Here is a 14,173-nt window from a genome sequence, read left to right on the forward strand (position 1 = left end):
TTCATAATTGACAAAAACATATCTGATCCGGAGGGGAGATTTATTTTGATAACTGGGTCACTATATGGTCAACCAATTACTATATTAAACATATACGCCCCTAACACAGATACTCCTGCCTTCATTGTCAAAAATTATAACCCTGTTCAATGAGCATTGTGTCTCCTAGGCGTGGTGGCCGGAGATTTTAATTGTACCCTTAACCCAACCCTAGACAAATCATCTCAAGTCCCCACCACAAATCCTAGATCTGCAAAGATGTTGAACTCTCTTACTAAAGAGATGGGACTGATAGATATCTGGAGAGAGACTAATAGCTCATCTATGGACTATACATACTACTCTAATGTCCATAACACCTACTCCCGTATAGATTACATTTTTATCCCAAAGAGTTTCATAAATTCAGCCACTTGTACAATCGGACCCATAGCACTTTCAGATCACGCCTTTGTCCACCTCCGCTTTGACCTCTGCAAAAACATCCCGAGGTCAAAGAGCTGGAAATTCAACACCTCCATGCTATCAAACGAAGCGTTCCATACATTGGTAACTACATGGATAGACAACTACACACAAGACAATAAAGATTCTCCTGTTTCTCCGGCCACAATGTGGGACGCTGCTAAAGCCACACTAAGAGGTCATCTAATTGCATATGCTTCCTCTAAGAAAAAAGCAATGGAAGCACACAGGCTAGATCTTGAGAGGGAGCTGGAATGCTGTGAAAAAATACATAAACAATCCCTAGACAGCACCTCCTGGAGTCATCTTAAAGCATCCAAAGCCAAACTGAATTTGGACTACACTCGGATATGTTCTCACTCGCCTATAGTGGGCAACCCAGACTTGCCAAAAGCCCTGAGGGAGGCCAACTTTAATCTTTGGCATACTCTAGGAATCAGGACCTTTTCAGACCTATTTCATCAGAAAACCACTACACTGAAATCCTTTCAAGAGCTCTGCAGTGAATTCGATGTGCCAAGATCCCATTTTTTCAAATATCTTCAAATTAGACATGTAATTTCCTCATTTACCTCCAAGAGGAGGTTTAGAACTCAGTTGAATGAAGTTGAAACCCTTCTTGTCACAGCACAATCCATTAAAGGCAAAATATCTTACATCTATAGACTCCTTTCTGAGAAAGGAAGCTCCTCCTTTACTCCTTTGAAAATAATCTGGGAAAAGGACCTTGGTCTGACTATCAGTGATGAGTTATGGGCGGAGGTTTGCGACAGGGTATACTGCTCCTCTACCAGTGTAAAAATGAAAGAATCTAATTACAAATTTTTGTACAAATTTTATTATACTCCTTTGAGACTCCATAGAATGAAAACAGATATGTCTCCTAACTGTAAAAGATGTACCTCTGAAAGTGGAACCTATATGCATGTATTTTGGAGCTGTAGGAAGATTGCCAGATTCTGGCAATCTGTACATACTGCTGCACAGAAAATACTAGAGGTACAGTTTGATATGACCCCGTGTATCTATCTTCTTAATGCCCAGCAGGACTTTGTTCTTGATCCTGACAGCGAACATTTGCTTATGACTATTACATACTTTGCTAAGAAATGTATTCTTCTATTGTGGGCCTCAAATACCCCTCCTACATTTAAAATGTGGATTGACCAGATTATTGACTTTCTTCCTCTTGAAAAGCTCACTTATGACCTCCACAAGAGACAGCCCAAGTTTGATAGACTCTGGTCTTCACTATTCAACTATATTTCAAACTGGACAGAGTGAACGGGGTGACTAGGGAAATGCGCAGATACATGTTGTGTAAGGTACTGTAAAACCTAAAAACGAATTATTGGCCCGTCGTCTCAGCGAATGCTTGAAATAGCTGATAAGAACCTTGATAGTGCTGCTGCAAGTGTTAAATGTTTTTTTTGTGTGTTTTTATTTTAATTTCGTTTTTGAGTACGTGTGCACCAAGGAAAATAAATGCTTTTATTTGACTTTATCATTCATTTTAATTGTATTTTTATTTTTTCATATGTATTATTTTTTGACTTTTTCTTTTTTTAAAGCCTGTGAATGTGGAATGTGTTTTGTTGGTTGATTGAAAAACAAGAAAACTTAATAAAACTTTAAATTGAAAAAAAAAAAAATAGCACTGTTGTTCTAATCGTCAGATCGCAGGTATTCTGATCTTCACTGTCCATGGTGCTGAATCTGGCTGGGTAGATTAGTTTGAATGCTGAAAACTGGTTTGCCTACATTTAAAGGCCCTGTGAAGTCAAAATAATTGTATTTCATATTGTACAACAGCTGATGAAACTAACACTGTAAATGTGTTTTACAAAAATGTGATCGGGGTTGCTTCCTGATAGTTCTGGTTGAAAATACGGAGCATGTTCCTCTGCCCAGGCCTTGCTGACACTTGCCAGATCTTACACTGACTGGATATGTATTTTGTGTGTCAGCTAACCACATCATATGTTATAGCAATCTGTCAGTCAATGACACAATGGATGACTTGGCACACAACCATTGGTTGATGCATGCAACACCTGAGCAGGGACACATTCTTTTCACAGCACTTCAATGCAAAGTAATTTTCGTAGAAGGTTTGGAGAGCATTTTCACTAACCCTAACCCTTTTCCTAACCTTAACCTCAGTTTCCTAACCTGCTACGAAAAATTCACTTCGATATTGAAGTGCCATGAAAAGAGAGTTTCTCACATCTATACAGCACCTTCTAATCAGCAGGTTTGCATGGGCGAGAGTTTTGGCTTTCCATGGCGACATCACCATGTGTAAATTGGTTTATAGACCAACGACAAAGAGAGTGCCAATAACAGCTAGTTTTAATTTCCCCTCCACACTGACCACTCCCAGACAGTCCTAGCAAAATTATTGCTTGAGAAAGTTTTTTTTGCAAAAAATACATTTTTGACCATTTTCATCGTAATCTATTACAGTAAGGTACTTAATTGTTACCCAGAAATGATTTGATATTGATATAAAAACGTCTGCTTTGGGCCTTAAAAAGATATGTGCACTACATACTCAGAAATCACATATATTGACATTTTAGAATGTATTTTATCAAGAAAGTAAGTTATACATGTCTTTTTTAATCTTACTCTTAGTTGCAAATAATTAATTTGGCTGTGGTTCATTTGATTTTCAGCACAACCCTGTTTGATAACGTATAGTATTATAGTGACTTCTTGTGGTAAAATGTCAAACTCACAACTAAACTCATTAAAATGGAGGTTTTCTTTACCCTGTCTTATCAAACAGTGCAACATTTGACTGATGAAATAGCATTCTTCTAAAATTCTTACACTTCTAGATGCAAAATACAAGTCACTATTCCAATACTGTTTGATTCTGCCATTTTTGAAATACATTTAACATTTCAGTTAAAAACCCTTTGGATAATATCAACATTAATTACTTAACATCTTAACACATACACACCATGTAAATATCAATAAACAGAGGAACACATGCTACAAATAGTTAGTGACTACCTACCAGTCAATTAAATTAGATTATTCAGAAAAATAACATTGTTATAAGAGACAAATTGCCTTTAGACAACATAAATGACTGCATCTGGACACAGGTCAAAACTACTCTGCCGAGCTCAAGTTACCAGCTATGTATGGTTTCAACACTTACATTTATTGAGTTATTGAAAAGTATCCTACAAACATTGTTCGAATGTGAAAGTGATCAGGTTTTCTGAAACAGGTGTGTTTGTATTGAAGAACCCTGAGATTGTGGACAGTAGGACTTGTGTGAACAGGTGTGAACAGACTGAAGATAATGATGTTTTCCTTTCTCTGTCTTTCGAAACTCAGGAACAGTTTGAATGTTTTTTATTGTAATTTAAACAATGGTATGGATGATTAAGCTGGATCTTTCTCTCTGAATCAGGAGTGCACTTTCATTCTCCCAATTTTTCCAAAAGCCCAATCTGAGCAACCTTTGCTATAAACCCTGTCTTTCCCATTGTTGTTTCAAAAGTGGAAAATGATCAATTCGATAATCACACATAATGGGCATTTCACAGCCAAGACTTTTGATCCTTCCCATCAAGGCCATGTTGGCCAGTTTAACCTTCACCCGGTCCCTCTCTTCCGGAGTCCTCTTGGAGGTGCACTCCACAGTAGAGTCGGTCTCAAAGGAGATGGCTGGGACGTGAGTGAGCAGGTGGCCCCCAGCCTTCTCCTGGGCCATGGGCGTGGGAGTCTGCAGGACCAGCCCGTGCGTCGCTTGTTGATGTCGAAGGTAAAAGCTAAGAGGATACACACAAACATTGACCATATAATGTAATGTTGTTACATGTAACTAACTAGCTTGACTTGCCACCGTGTGAAACATGTATGCTACCATATGTTACTAAAAAGAGCTGACAATATTATAAAATGTAATCCAGGAGTTTATGTTGAATTCTGGTTCTCTCACAACACAAGTCACTCAGAAAAGCATCTGTAGGCAGAAGCATGCTACATGTACATTTGGCATTTGAAAAAACTACAGCTGTGCTATGCTACCGAATGCAAAATGTATCTGTATCATAAAAGTGTAGTGCAATATTCCCTTTTCTTGCCACACACACATACTCTCTCTCACTAGGGACAAATGTTTTGGCTACTTGTCCAGAGAGGTTTGAGCTTTAGAAGTGGATCTGCAGCAAAAGTAGACCTTTATTGCCATCTACAGGTCAAAGGTCAGACTGGCATTCAGTAAAATGTAAACATGGGCGATCCACAGAAAATGGAAATGTGTGTGTTTCTGTTTGAGAAGTTAAACCAGTTAATTCCCTTATAACTGAGTGTCCTGCATCATGTATTATTTTATTGGTTGTAAATTAAATACGGTTTATTTTACAGTACATGTATTTTACACTGAATCATTGATATCTGGTTGAATGTTGGTTGTGGGTGTAACGGTGTAACTGGCGCCTCTGGGCTGAGGGGCTCTGGCGCCTCTGGGCTGAGGGGCTCTGGCGCCTTTGGGCTGAGGGGCTCTGGCGGCCCCTGGCTGACTGGCGGCCCCTGGGCTCTGGCGGCCCCTGGCAGACTGGCGGACTGGCGGCCCCTGGCAGACTGGCGGCACTGGCGGCCCCTGGCAGACTGGCGGCACTGGCGGCCCCTGGCAGACTGGCGGCACTGGCGGCCCCTGGCAGACTGGCGGCACTGGCGGCCCCTGGCAGACTGGCGGCACTGGCGGCCCCTGGCAGACTGGCGGCCCCTGGCAGACTGGCGGCACTGGCGGCCCCTGGCAGACTGGCGGCACTGGCGGCCCCTGGCAGACTGGCAGACTGGCGGCACTGGCGGCCCCTGGCAGACTGGCGGCACTGGCGGCCCCTGGCAGACTGGCGGCACTGGCGGCCCCTGGCAGACTGGCGGCCCCTTGCAGACTGGCGGCACTGGCGGCGCTGGGCAGACGGGTGGCTCAGGCGGTGCTGGGCAGACGGGTGGCTCCGGCAACGCTGGAGAGGAGGAAGGCTCTGGCAGCGCTGGAGAGGCGGGAGACTCCGACAGCGCTGGAGAGGAGGAAGGCTCCGGCAGCGCTGGACAGGCGGGAGCCCCTGTAAGGATGAGCCGGAGAGACAGCCTGGTGCAGGGGGCTGCCACCGGAGGGCTGGTGCGTGGAGGTGGTGACAGATAGACCAGACCGTGCAGGCGCACTGGAGCTCTTGAGCACCGAGCCTGCCCAACCTTACCCGGTTGAATGGTCCCGGTCGCCCTGCCAGTGCGGCGAGGTGGAATAGCCCGCACTGGGCTATGCAGGCGAACCGGGGACACCGTGCGCAAGGCTGGTGCCATGTAAGCCGGCCCAAGGAGACGCACTGGAGACCAGACGTGTAGAGCCGGCTTCATGGCACTTGGCTCGATGCCCACTCTAGCCTGGCCGATACGCGGAGCTGGAATGTACCGCACCGGGCTATGCACCCGCACTGGGGACACCGTGCGCTTCACAGCATAACACGGTGCCTGCCCGGTCTCTCCAGCCCCCCGGTAAGCACAGGAAGTTGGCGCAGGTCTCCTACCTGGCTTTGCCACACTTCCTGTGTGCCCCCCCCTAAGAAATGTTTGGGGCTGACTCTCGGGCTTCCATCCACGCCGCCGTGCTGCCTCCTCATACCAGCGCCTCTCCGACTTCGCCGCCTCCAGCTCTTCTTTGGGGCGGCGATATTCTCCAGGCTGTGCCCAGGGTCCTTTACCTTCCAATTCTTCCTCCCATGTCCATTCCTCTTTTCGCTGCTGTAGCTGTTGCCCGTTACCACGCCGCTTGGTCCTGTTGTGGTGGGTGATTCTGTAACGGTTCTCTTGCGGTGAAGGAGAGGCGGACCAAAACGCAGCATGGTGATGATTCATGTTTGTTTAATAAAGGAAAACTATACATGAATAAACTACAAAACAATGAAATGTGAAAACCTAAACAGTCCTATCTGGTGCAAACACAGAGACAGGAACAATCACCCACAAACACACAGTGAAACCCAGGCTACCTAAATATGGTTCCCAATCAGAGACAATGACTAACACCTGCCTCTGATTGAGAACCATATCAGGCCAGACATAGAAATAGACAAACAAGACATCCAACATAGAATGCCCACTCAGATCACACCCTGACCAACCAAAACATAGAAACATACAAAGCAAACTATGGTCAGGGTGTGACAGTGGGACATATCTGAAGTACTATGTGTGTGTGCTCAATGAATCACACTGTGTGTGTGTGGGTGGGGTGCATGTTCTATACATTATTCAGGACAACATTACTTTGTTTAGCCTACACCGTGACTATGACTGCATAATAAACTAAACTAAATATACTATGTATTTTCTAATCAAATGTGTTAACAGGGCAACAATAAAGAAGACAAAGGCCATCAATTCAATGCAAATATTACTGTATTAAAGGAAATTGTTGTATTAAGCTTGCTTTGAAAACCGTTTGAATGGCTTGGATAGGCCTATGGAGATGGTGGAAAACATCCTGATTAGAAGGGGACGTTTGCGAGGCTTCTCCTGTTGAGAGGTGGAGGGAAGACCCTCTGGGAGTCCAAATGTGGCAGGATGTGCCACTATGTTGGGCGACAGAAGAGAGAGAGTTGACATGCACTTTCATTTAGAAATGATGGTATATTGTATTCTTAGTTTCAACTCATTATTACTTTCACAAATAAATGAGAACCAGAATCTTGAGATTTGGAAACTATAAATAATTTTACATAAGAGATTACTATCGATAATATATAATGTACTGTATATAGGGTTTAATATTTTTGCAATAGCAGCTTTGTACACCAATATCTCAAACAGTAAATGTCCTGCTGTATGGACTTACACATGATATCTTCAGTCTGGTCTTTGGATTCAGAATGGCAGGATTTCTTATTGGAATCCTTCTTGTTTCCCATCATGAATGGCTAAAACAAAAACATGTCAAAACAACTGTCACAGCAGAACAATCTCACGGTAATAACGATCACATCTTACACACCAGCACAACAAGATTTATAAATGGTTTTGGAATTAATGGATGGTTTTACATTTTCTCTAAATAACATTGTTTACTCACATTGACACAATTGTTAACTTAAATAAGTGTGATGTACCTTTAAGTTGAATTTCAGTCTGGCAAGCCTTTGTAGGAAAGACAGCTTCCCTCTGGTAGCCTTCACATCTTCAGCCATGAGAAGAGCTTCTGGCCTGGTGGCTTCAAAAGATGTTCTTGAGGCTGCTCTTGATGCCTCGTTACAACTGTGGAGAAGCTCCTTGCTCAATGACTTCACAAGAATCCTATTGAAAGTGGAGTCCTGAGTCGACACGGCCAGTTGGAGTATTTTCTCTGAGCCAAACTCCTTCAACAGATGTTTGTAGACGGTGCTGTATACTTTGTGACTCTTCAGGTTCTTGGGATAAGCTTGGGTCTCAGAGCAGCCTGACCATGCACAGAAGGAAGCTATAACTTTTGGAATCAGGTCTTGTGACGTGCGTGTGACGTCAGTTGGGTACAGATCAGTTTGGGTTTGTATTTTTGACAGAAGTCTCACCACTAACATGCTGATGAGGCCGGTGAAGTCATCATCACCGACTAAGTTGCCAGTGGATGGGGTTGAAAGCGAGGCAACATCCGGGCTGGTTGAATTCTGATCACAAACAATGCTCTGAGGTACATCGAAACAACTGATGGTATCCCTTTCCTCAGCATCTATGTTGGCCTCAAAGCCTCGTGCAGCATTGGAGGTCCCACTTGTTGTCATGCTGATGGCGGAGAAAGATGGCAGAGGGTAGGACTTACCACTCAGTAGACTGCCTATATCAGTTACAGTTCCGGTTGGAGATGACCCTCTGCTTTGTGCATCAGAAACCACAGAGTCCATGACCTGGCTTACCATTACTTTGGTAAACAGGCTGACTGTGTCACTAAATGCTGATGTAGAAAAAGAACATGAAATCCTATCTTCAGATACGCTAGCCGGCACACTAACTCCCTGAGCCAAACTCATTGAAGCTGTAGAGGGCACAAGGCTAGGAAGCAAGAGGCGCTTCACAGACTCCTCTGCAAAAAGCTGAACCAGCTTGTAAGCTGTGTGCTTCCCCACCGTCTTGTCATTCCTCTTCAGCTCAGTAAGGACTGTATCGGATGCACTCTTTCCAGCCGCCACTGTCAGAACCAGAGGGGTCAAGTTGCTCTCAGAAATGATGCGGTTGACTTGGTGAGTAAGATCACGTGAGAGAGCACCAATCCTACCCTGAGATATGAGCTCCTCCAGTCTTGCTATTGCAGCTGTTAGATCAGGGTGGAATGCAACCTCCCCTTCTTCCTCTGGATGTACCTCCTTTATGATGGTATCCACTATTGCAGACATGCTTTCCCTGGCATCACACACCAATGTTTTTGGCTTAGTAGATTTGCCCATGTCGATGACTGAGCATCTCACAATGGGCTGAGTAATACTCTCTGGTAAATCAGAAGAGATGGGAGTGCCAGGGAGTGAAAATTCCCACTCTGACTTCTTTGATCTGGCAGATGAGGATGACAACGAGGAGGAAGAACGCTGTGGCGCTTCATAGATCAGTTCCTCACCACATTCACTGCTTACCCTTTCAACATCCTTCAGCATCATTCCAACCACATTCTCTATTTGTGAAAGCTCAGTCACCGTTTGGTCAGATTTTGACAGCTCTTTCTGAATTGAAACCAGAATATGGCTGAGGGTCTTTTTGGCTTGAGCCGTTGTTGCTTTGACTTGATTTTGCCATGTAAAATAATTCCTCATCTTTGTCTTCACATTGTGGTAAATAGTCTTTGCAGTTGTCCAGATCTTCTTCTCAGATACTTCCAAACCAGACTGTGAGCCTTTGGGTGTGGCCTCAGTGTACTCTGAGGTTTTCTCATCACTCTGTTGAAGCATAGAGTCTGCCTGCCATAGAGTAGTAGAAGACTCTGTGGGTGGGAAAAGGCTCTTCATGTCATTTGTAATTGATCCAACGATTTCAAAAGCAGTTATATCTGTATGCCTTAAGGAAATTGTTGATTTTGCTGGCAACATCTGAGAATCTGTCTGGCTGGAACTGACTTTGCTGGGAAAGCTACTGACTGATTTGATCAGTATTTTTCGCACTTCGTTGGTAGCGTTCATCTGGAACTCCTCACTGGAGAGTTTCTCAATGACTGAGGCTGGAGTATCTCTTAATCCTTCCAACCATGAAGAACCAGACACAGGCATGTCTTCTAGATAAGACATGACACTGTCCAAAAAGCCACAGACTTCAAGGGAGTTGTAAGAGGAACCCTCTGCAACAGATGATGTGCATTCCAAATCTGCCACCTCTGACCTATACATGGTCACAATCTGGGACAAGACCTCTTTGGTGCAGGGCACCATGTTGGAATCACAGAGAGACAGTAATGGTTGAGAGTTCTCACTTTGGCATTTACGGAGAGAACCAAGTCCTGTTGAGTTGACCACTTGCAGTATTGCCTCACTCTTACTGGTTTCAGGTTGCTCTGGTGTTTTCTCTCCTACAGAGTCAGTTGAATCACATCCATCAGATAAAGAAGATGAACTACGTTCTGATATAGGGGATTCACTCCTACATGGGGAAGGCAAGCTCAGGATTGAAACAGGCAGATCACTGGAGTCAGTATGCTCCAGAAGCACAGCACTGGAGTCAGCTTTTTCCATAAGTTCTTCCCCTTGGACTGGAGCTCCACCCATTCTGAGGAACAATGTCTCCAGCTTTGCCTGAAGTCTCTCGCAGAGTCTACGAGCTGCATGGAAGGGTTTCCGCTTTGTCGTACAGTGTCCCACTTGGGTATCTCTCTGGGTGCTTGTTGGCTGATCTAATTCAGCATACTGCACAATGTCCTTGACATCTTCAACAAAGTTATCAATTATTTGTGATGCCTCAGATTCTACTTTGGTCTGTATGAGCTCAGTGGCCGCAGAATCAAGGATCCTGTCAGATGGGCTAGATGCATTCATCAAGCTTGGAGTGGTACTAAACGAATGAGAAGGTTGAACCATACCAGAGATATCGCTCATTAACCTTCTCACAAGAATTTCACTCACAGCCTTTGAGGCTTTGGTCTTGAACTTCACACTAAACAGAGTGCCAAGATTTTGCATCATTGCTTTGCAAGATGTACATATTATGTTCAGCTCCTCTGGAACAGGAGAGTCTTCAACATCCAGGTGCTCCACTACAAGGTCACTGCCAGATGCCAACATTTTAACTTTCACAGCCACTTCTCGAAAAACCTTAGCCAATTCCGGATCTTCTTTTTCCAATTCACCCACCATCTCTGCGATAACAGTCATCACTTCTTCTGTTGCAGGTGGAATGCATGACTCTAATACAGAGGTAGAGCTCTGGTCCTCTGGGGTGGTGTGATCATCAAAACATTTCTGGACCATGTTGACCATTTGTTCAGCGGCCTGGGTACCAGAAGAAATAGGGGAGGACCGCCCTGAAATGGCTCTGCTGATGGTCGCAGAGAGGGCAGAGTTAAGCTGTTCGACCACCACCTTGATAAGACCAACAGTCAGCTCAGGTGGGCAAGAGGACAGGATATTATGATCAGACAGTTGCTCCTGGACACTTTTGATGATTCTGTCCTCTGTCATTCCCAGGAGGACTTTCACTGAGGTCTGGGAACTTTAAAACGAACAAGCAAAGCATGATAATTCCTGTCTTAACTTGGCAAATCGGTCAAGCGTTGTAATTTTAGTATTCTAAATATCTACATGTCCTTTTGATCGCTTTACATGCTCATTCATTTGAATATGCTCAAAGGCTGATACATTACATTTTGTACTACATCAGATAGAGTAAATTGCATTGGCTAACACTGGGATAGATGATCTCGGTGAAATCCATACATGAAAACCTTGAGGGGAACATACCTCTTAGAAGAGGGTGTTAGGGACCTGAGATGTTGAGCCCCTGTGCCGCCCTTATACATTTTCTTCGCCAGATATCTAACTTCCTGGATGAGCTCCAGTCTTTCCTGATCAAAGGCAGCAAAGGATCTTGCACTGCCACCCCTCTTGGGTGAGTCAGTGTCGTCGTCAGCAAAGTCCTTTACCCCAAGTACGCGGGCCAGGGCTGGCAGCAGGATCTGCAGGGTGGTCTGTGCGATGAAGGTTACAATTGTCTTGCACAATTTGGCAAGCTGTTCCTTCGTCATCTGTTTTGAACAAACAGAACAAAAACAGTCTTTTCAATGGAACTGTGATGTAAAGTATTCTAGATCGAACAGAATGCATTTGATCAACATTGTTATTCTTGTCTGTGACTGAATTCAAAGTTTGATGAAGTCTGACAGAGAACATGAATAACAGAATATGACTTGATGGCTAATCTCTGAATTCAACAGATCATTGACACATCAAAGGTCAAAGGCAGGTAGGGAAACTTACAGGGTTTTTTAGTCCTTTGTAGATCACTTGCCACTGCCTAGAAAATGTAAAATAAGTGTTTTAGTTAGTGTTTAGTTCCCACTGCACAATATTTCATAAATGTTGAACATTACAGAAAAACGTTTAACATACTCATCAGTAAGATTGCGCAGGAATGAGATGAGGATTGGGTAGGAGTATTCCATCTCATCCTTGTTGCCTGGGCCGAATGCAGCCTGAACAGCTTTCTTCTCCAGGAGCTCAATTACAGATCCTCTATCCAGGTGTTTATTCCTGGAGACTAAAGATGTGATTGCCGTAGAGGAAGTAGAAACAAAATTAAAGAGAAATCAGAAGTTTTATCTCTTAATACTCTGATTTCATTGTTTTAGGGTTTTAGAATAGGCCTATTTGAATAAAGATATCTATGTGACCTTTCTTACTGATTACAGTAGACTACAGTTTCATTGAAAATGGATAGCACAACCTGCACATCACAGACAGAATAGAGAAACAATGTAGTACTACAGAGGTAAATCTCTGACCTGCATCGTTGTCAGTGCTCAGCTTCCTTGACTTCTTGCCACTCCTCTTACTTTTTGCCTAGGATAGAACAGAACAGATTCCAGAGCTCAAATGATGGCAGACATGTAACACCAGGGCCCGTATACATAAAGTTCATCAGATAAGGTGTGTGCTCAACCTTGCCCAAATAATTGTATTCATTATGATCTCAAATGCAAAACTGATCCTAGATAAGCACTCCTACTCTGAGACAATTTATGAATAGGCTATGGGCCAGGTCAAAGCAGCTCTTAAAACACGTTTTGAAAACAGCTACTACGTATGTTGTTATCTGAGATATATAGATATCTATGGTATGACTGCTATCAGGTACAGAGTGTAACCCAGTAGGCCTATTATGTGCTCTGTCACTCCTGCCATCTTACCTTCCTTCCCTTCTTGGCCTCCTCTTTGGGCGTGGCCACCGGTTCTTCCTCAACAACTTCCTTTCCTTCCCTCTGAGGATCACCATCCTCCCTCTGTGCTACCTGAAGGACAGACATTCCAATAAGTAATAATATGTCAATGTCAGAGTAGATCTGTGCAGAGGACATCATAAATAGAGCTACAGCCATATCAGCGCTAAGCTGGTGACTTTATAAAGAATGGTACATTTGCTTTACAATATGTTATAGCTTTTTACAAGAAATATCTGCTTATATTGCTTTACCCTTTTTTACTTTCCCCCAATATTGTATGAAGTAATTTAGCTTACCTTTTCTTCATCCATTCAAGCTATTTTATATCTCAAAAAGCATGTCCTTGTCTGTGTTGGTTACATTCAAGTTGAGTTCAGGTCGAGAGTGAGGACAATATTGCAGGCAGGGACTGTAATTTAGGGCTACATGCTACGTCATGGAACGTTAGACCTTTATGACATCACAAATAGTATTTTTAGGAAGAGCGCGGGAAAGGTTACTTGCCCACTCAGTAGGACTAGCTAATATTGACAGAAATTTCCCCGTCAAACGTTTTCGATTGCCTACCCCTACGCCTTCCATCGAACATGGTCCTGCCTTTGCAATATTGTCTCTCTTGTGGATTTACTTACGTATGACATGTAGGCTTACTGTGTCGGATCAAGTTGATTGATCTGTCCTAGTCAGCCTTAGGTTGAACCCAAAATCTTCTGGGAAATATTTGTTAATAATATTCATTTCAATATCGTTTTATTCTTTGATTTAGTCCCAATCCAATCCTATTGTTGGCTGCCAATCCCCACCAAATATGTCATTGTAGGACATACTGTAGCGGGAGAAAGTGAGAGCTGCAACGCGGACGCGTTCGGTGGCTCCTTCAGTGCAGAGGCAAGCGCGTATGCCAGTGCCACTAAAGCCCGGGCTTGTGAGGCAGTAGTCTACAACGCTGACAGGCAACACCTTGTCATTTTATTAACTCACTAGAATTACCTTGTCTTCTTCATTCATTTCGATTGCACTTCCTTTCGTGGTGAAATTAGTTTTGATTACTATTAACTTTAATCTACAGAGTTTAAGTGTTTATGTTTCCCACGTCATCATGTGATGCTGTGAGCAAACAATTTATGCCCAGCCTTCCTAGATAGGCCTGGGCTGCATAACACTATGAATCTGGGAAAACATAACACTTAAAAAAAAGTTTTACAGTGCAAAAATAGCGTAGGCCTACTTGTGTACTATTCAAATCCACACTAAAGCCACACCTCTTCACACAGACGTACCCATATTCTGTTGTTTTAG

General features: G+C 43.6%; 1 protein-coding gene across 1 annotated transcript; it reads right to left on the reverse strand.

The window, feature by feature from the left end:
* Window positions 1-6,873: 6,873 nt before the first annotated feature.
* LOC139396929 (serine-rich adhesin for platelets-like) lies at window positions 6,874-13,170 on the reverse strand. The gene is made up of 8 exons (XM_071143859.1): window positions 12,842-13,170; window positions 12,437-12,494; window positions 12,045-12,192; window positions 11,913-11,949; window positions 11,397-11,680; window positions 7,599-11,148; window positions 7,328-7,409; window positions 6,874-7,064 (listed from the first exon to the last, which is right to left on the reverse strand). Exons 1-8 carry the CDS (start codon window positions 13,028-13,030, stop codon window positions 6,913-6,915), a joined length of 4,500 nt encoding a protein of 1,499 aa, XP_070999960.1. The 5' UTR covers window positions 13,031-13,170; the 3' UTR covers window positions 6,874-6,912.
* Between the last annotated feature and the right edge of the window lie 1,003 nt (window positions 13,171-14,173).

This window comes from Oncorhynchus clarkii, unplaced genomic scaffold (genome assembly GCF_045791955.1).
Source record: "Oncorhynchus clarkii lewisi isolate Uvic-CL-2024 unplaced genomic scaffold, UVic_Ocla_1.0 unplaced_contig_4439_pilon_pilon, whole genome shotgun sequence".
Lineage (NCBI taxonomy): Eukaryota > Metazoa > Chordata > Actinopteri > Salmoniformes > Salmonidae > Oncorhynchus > Oncorhynchus clarkii.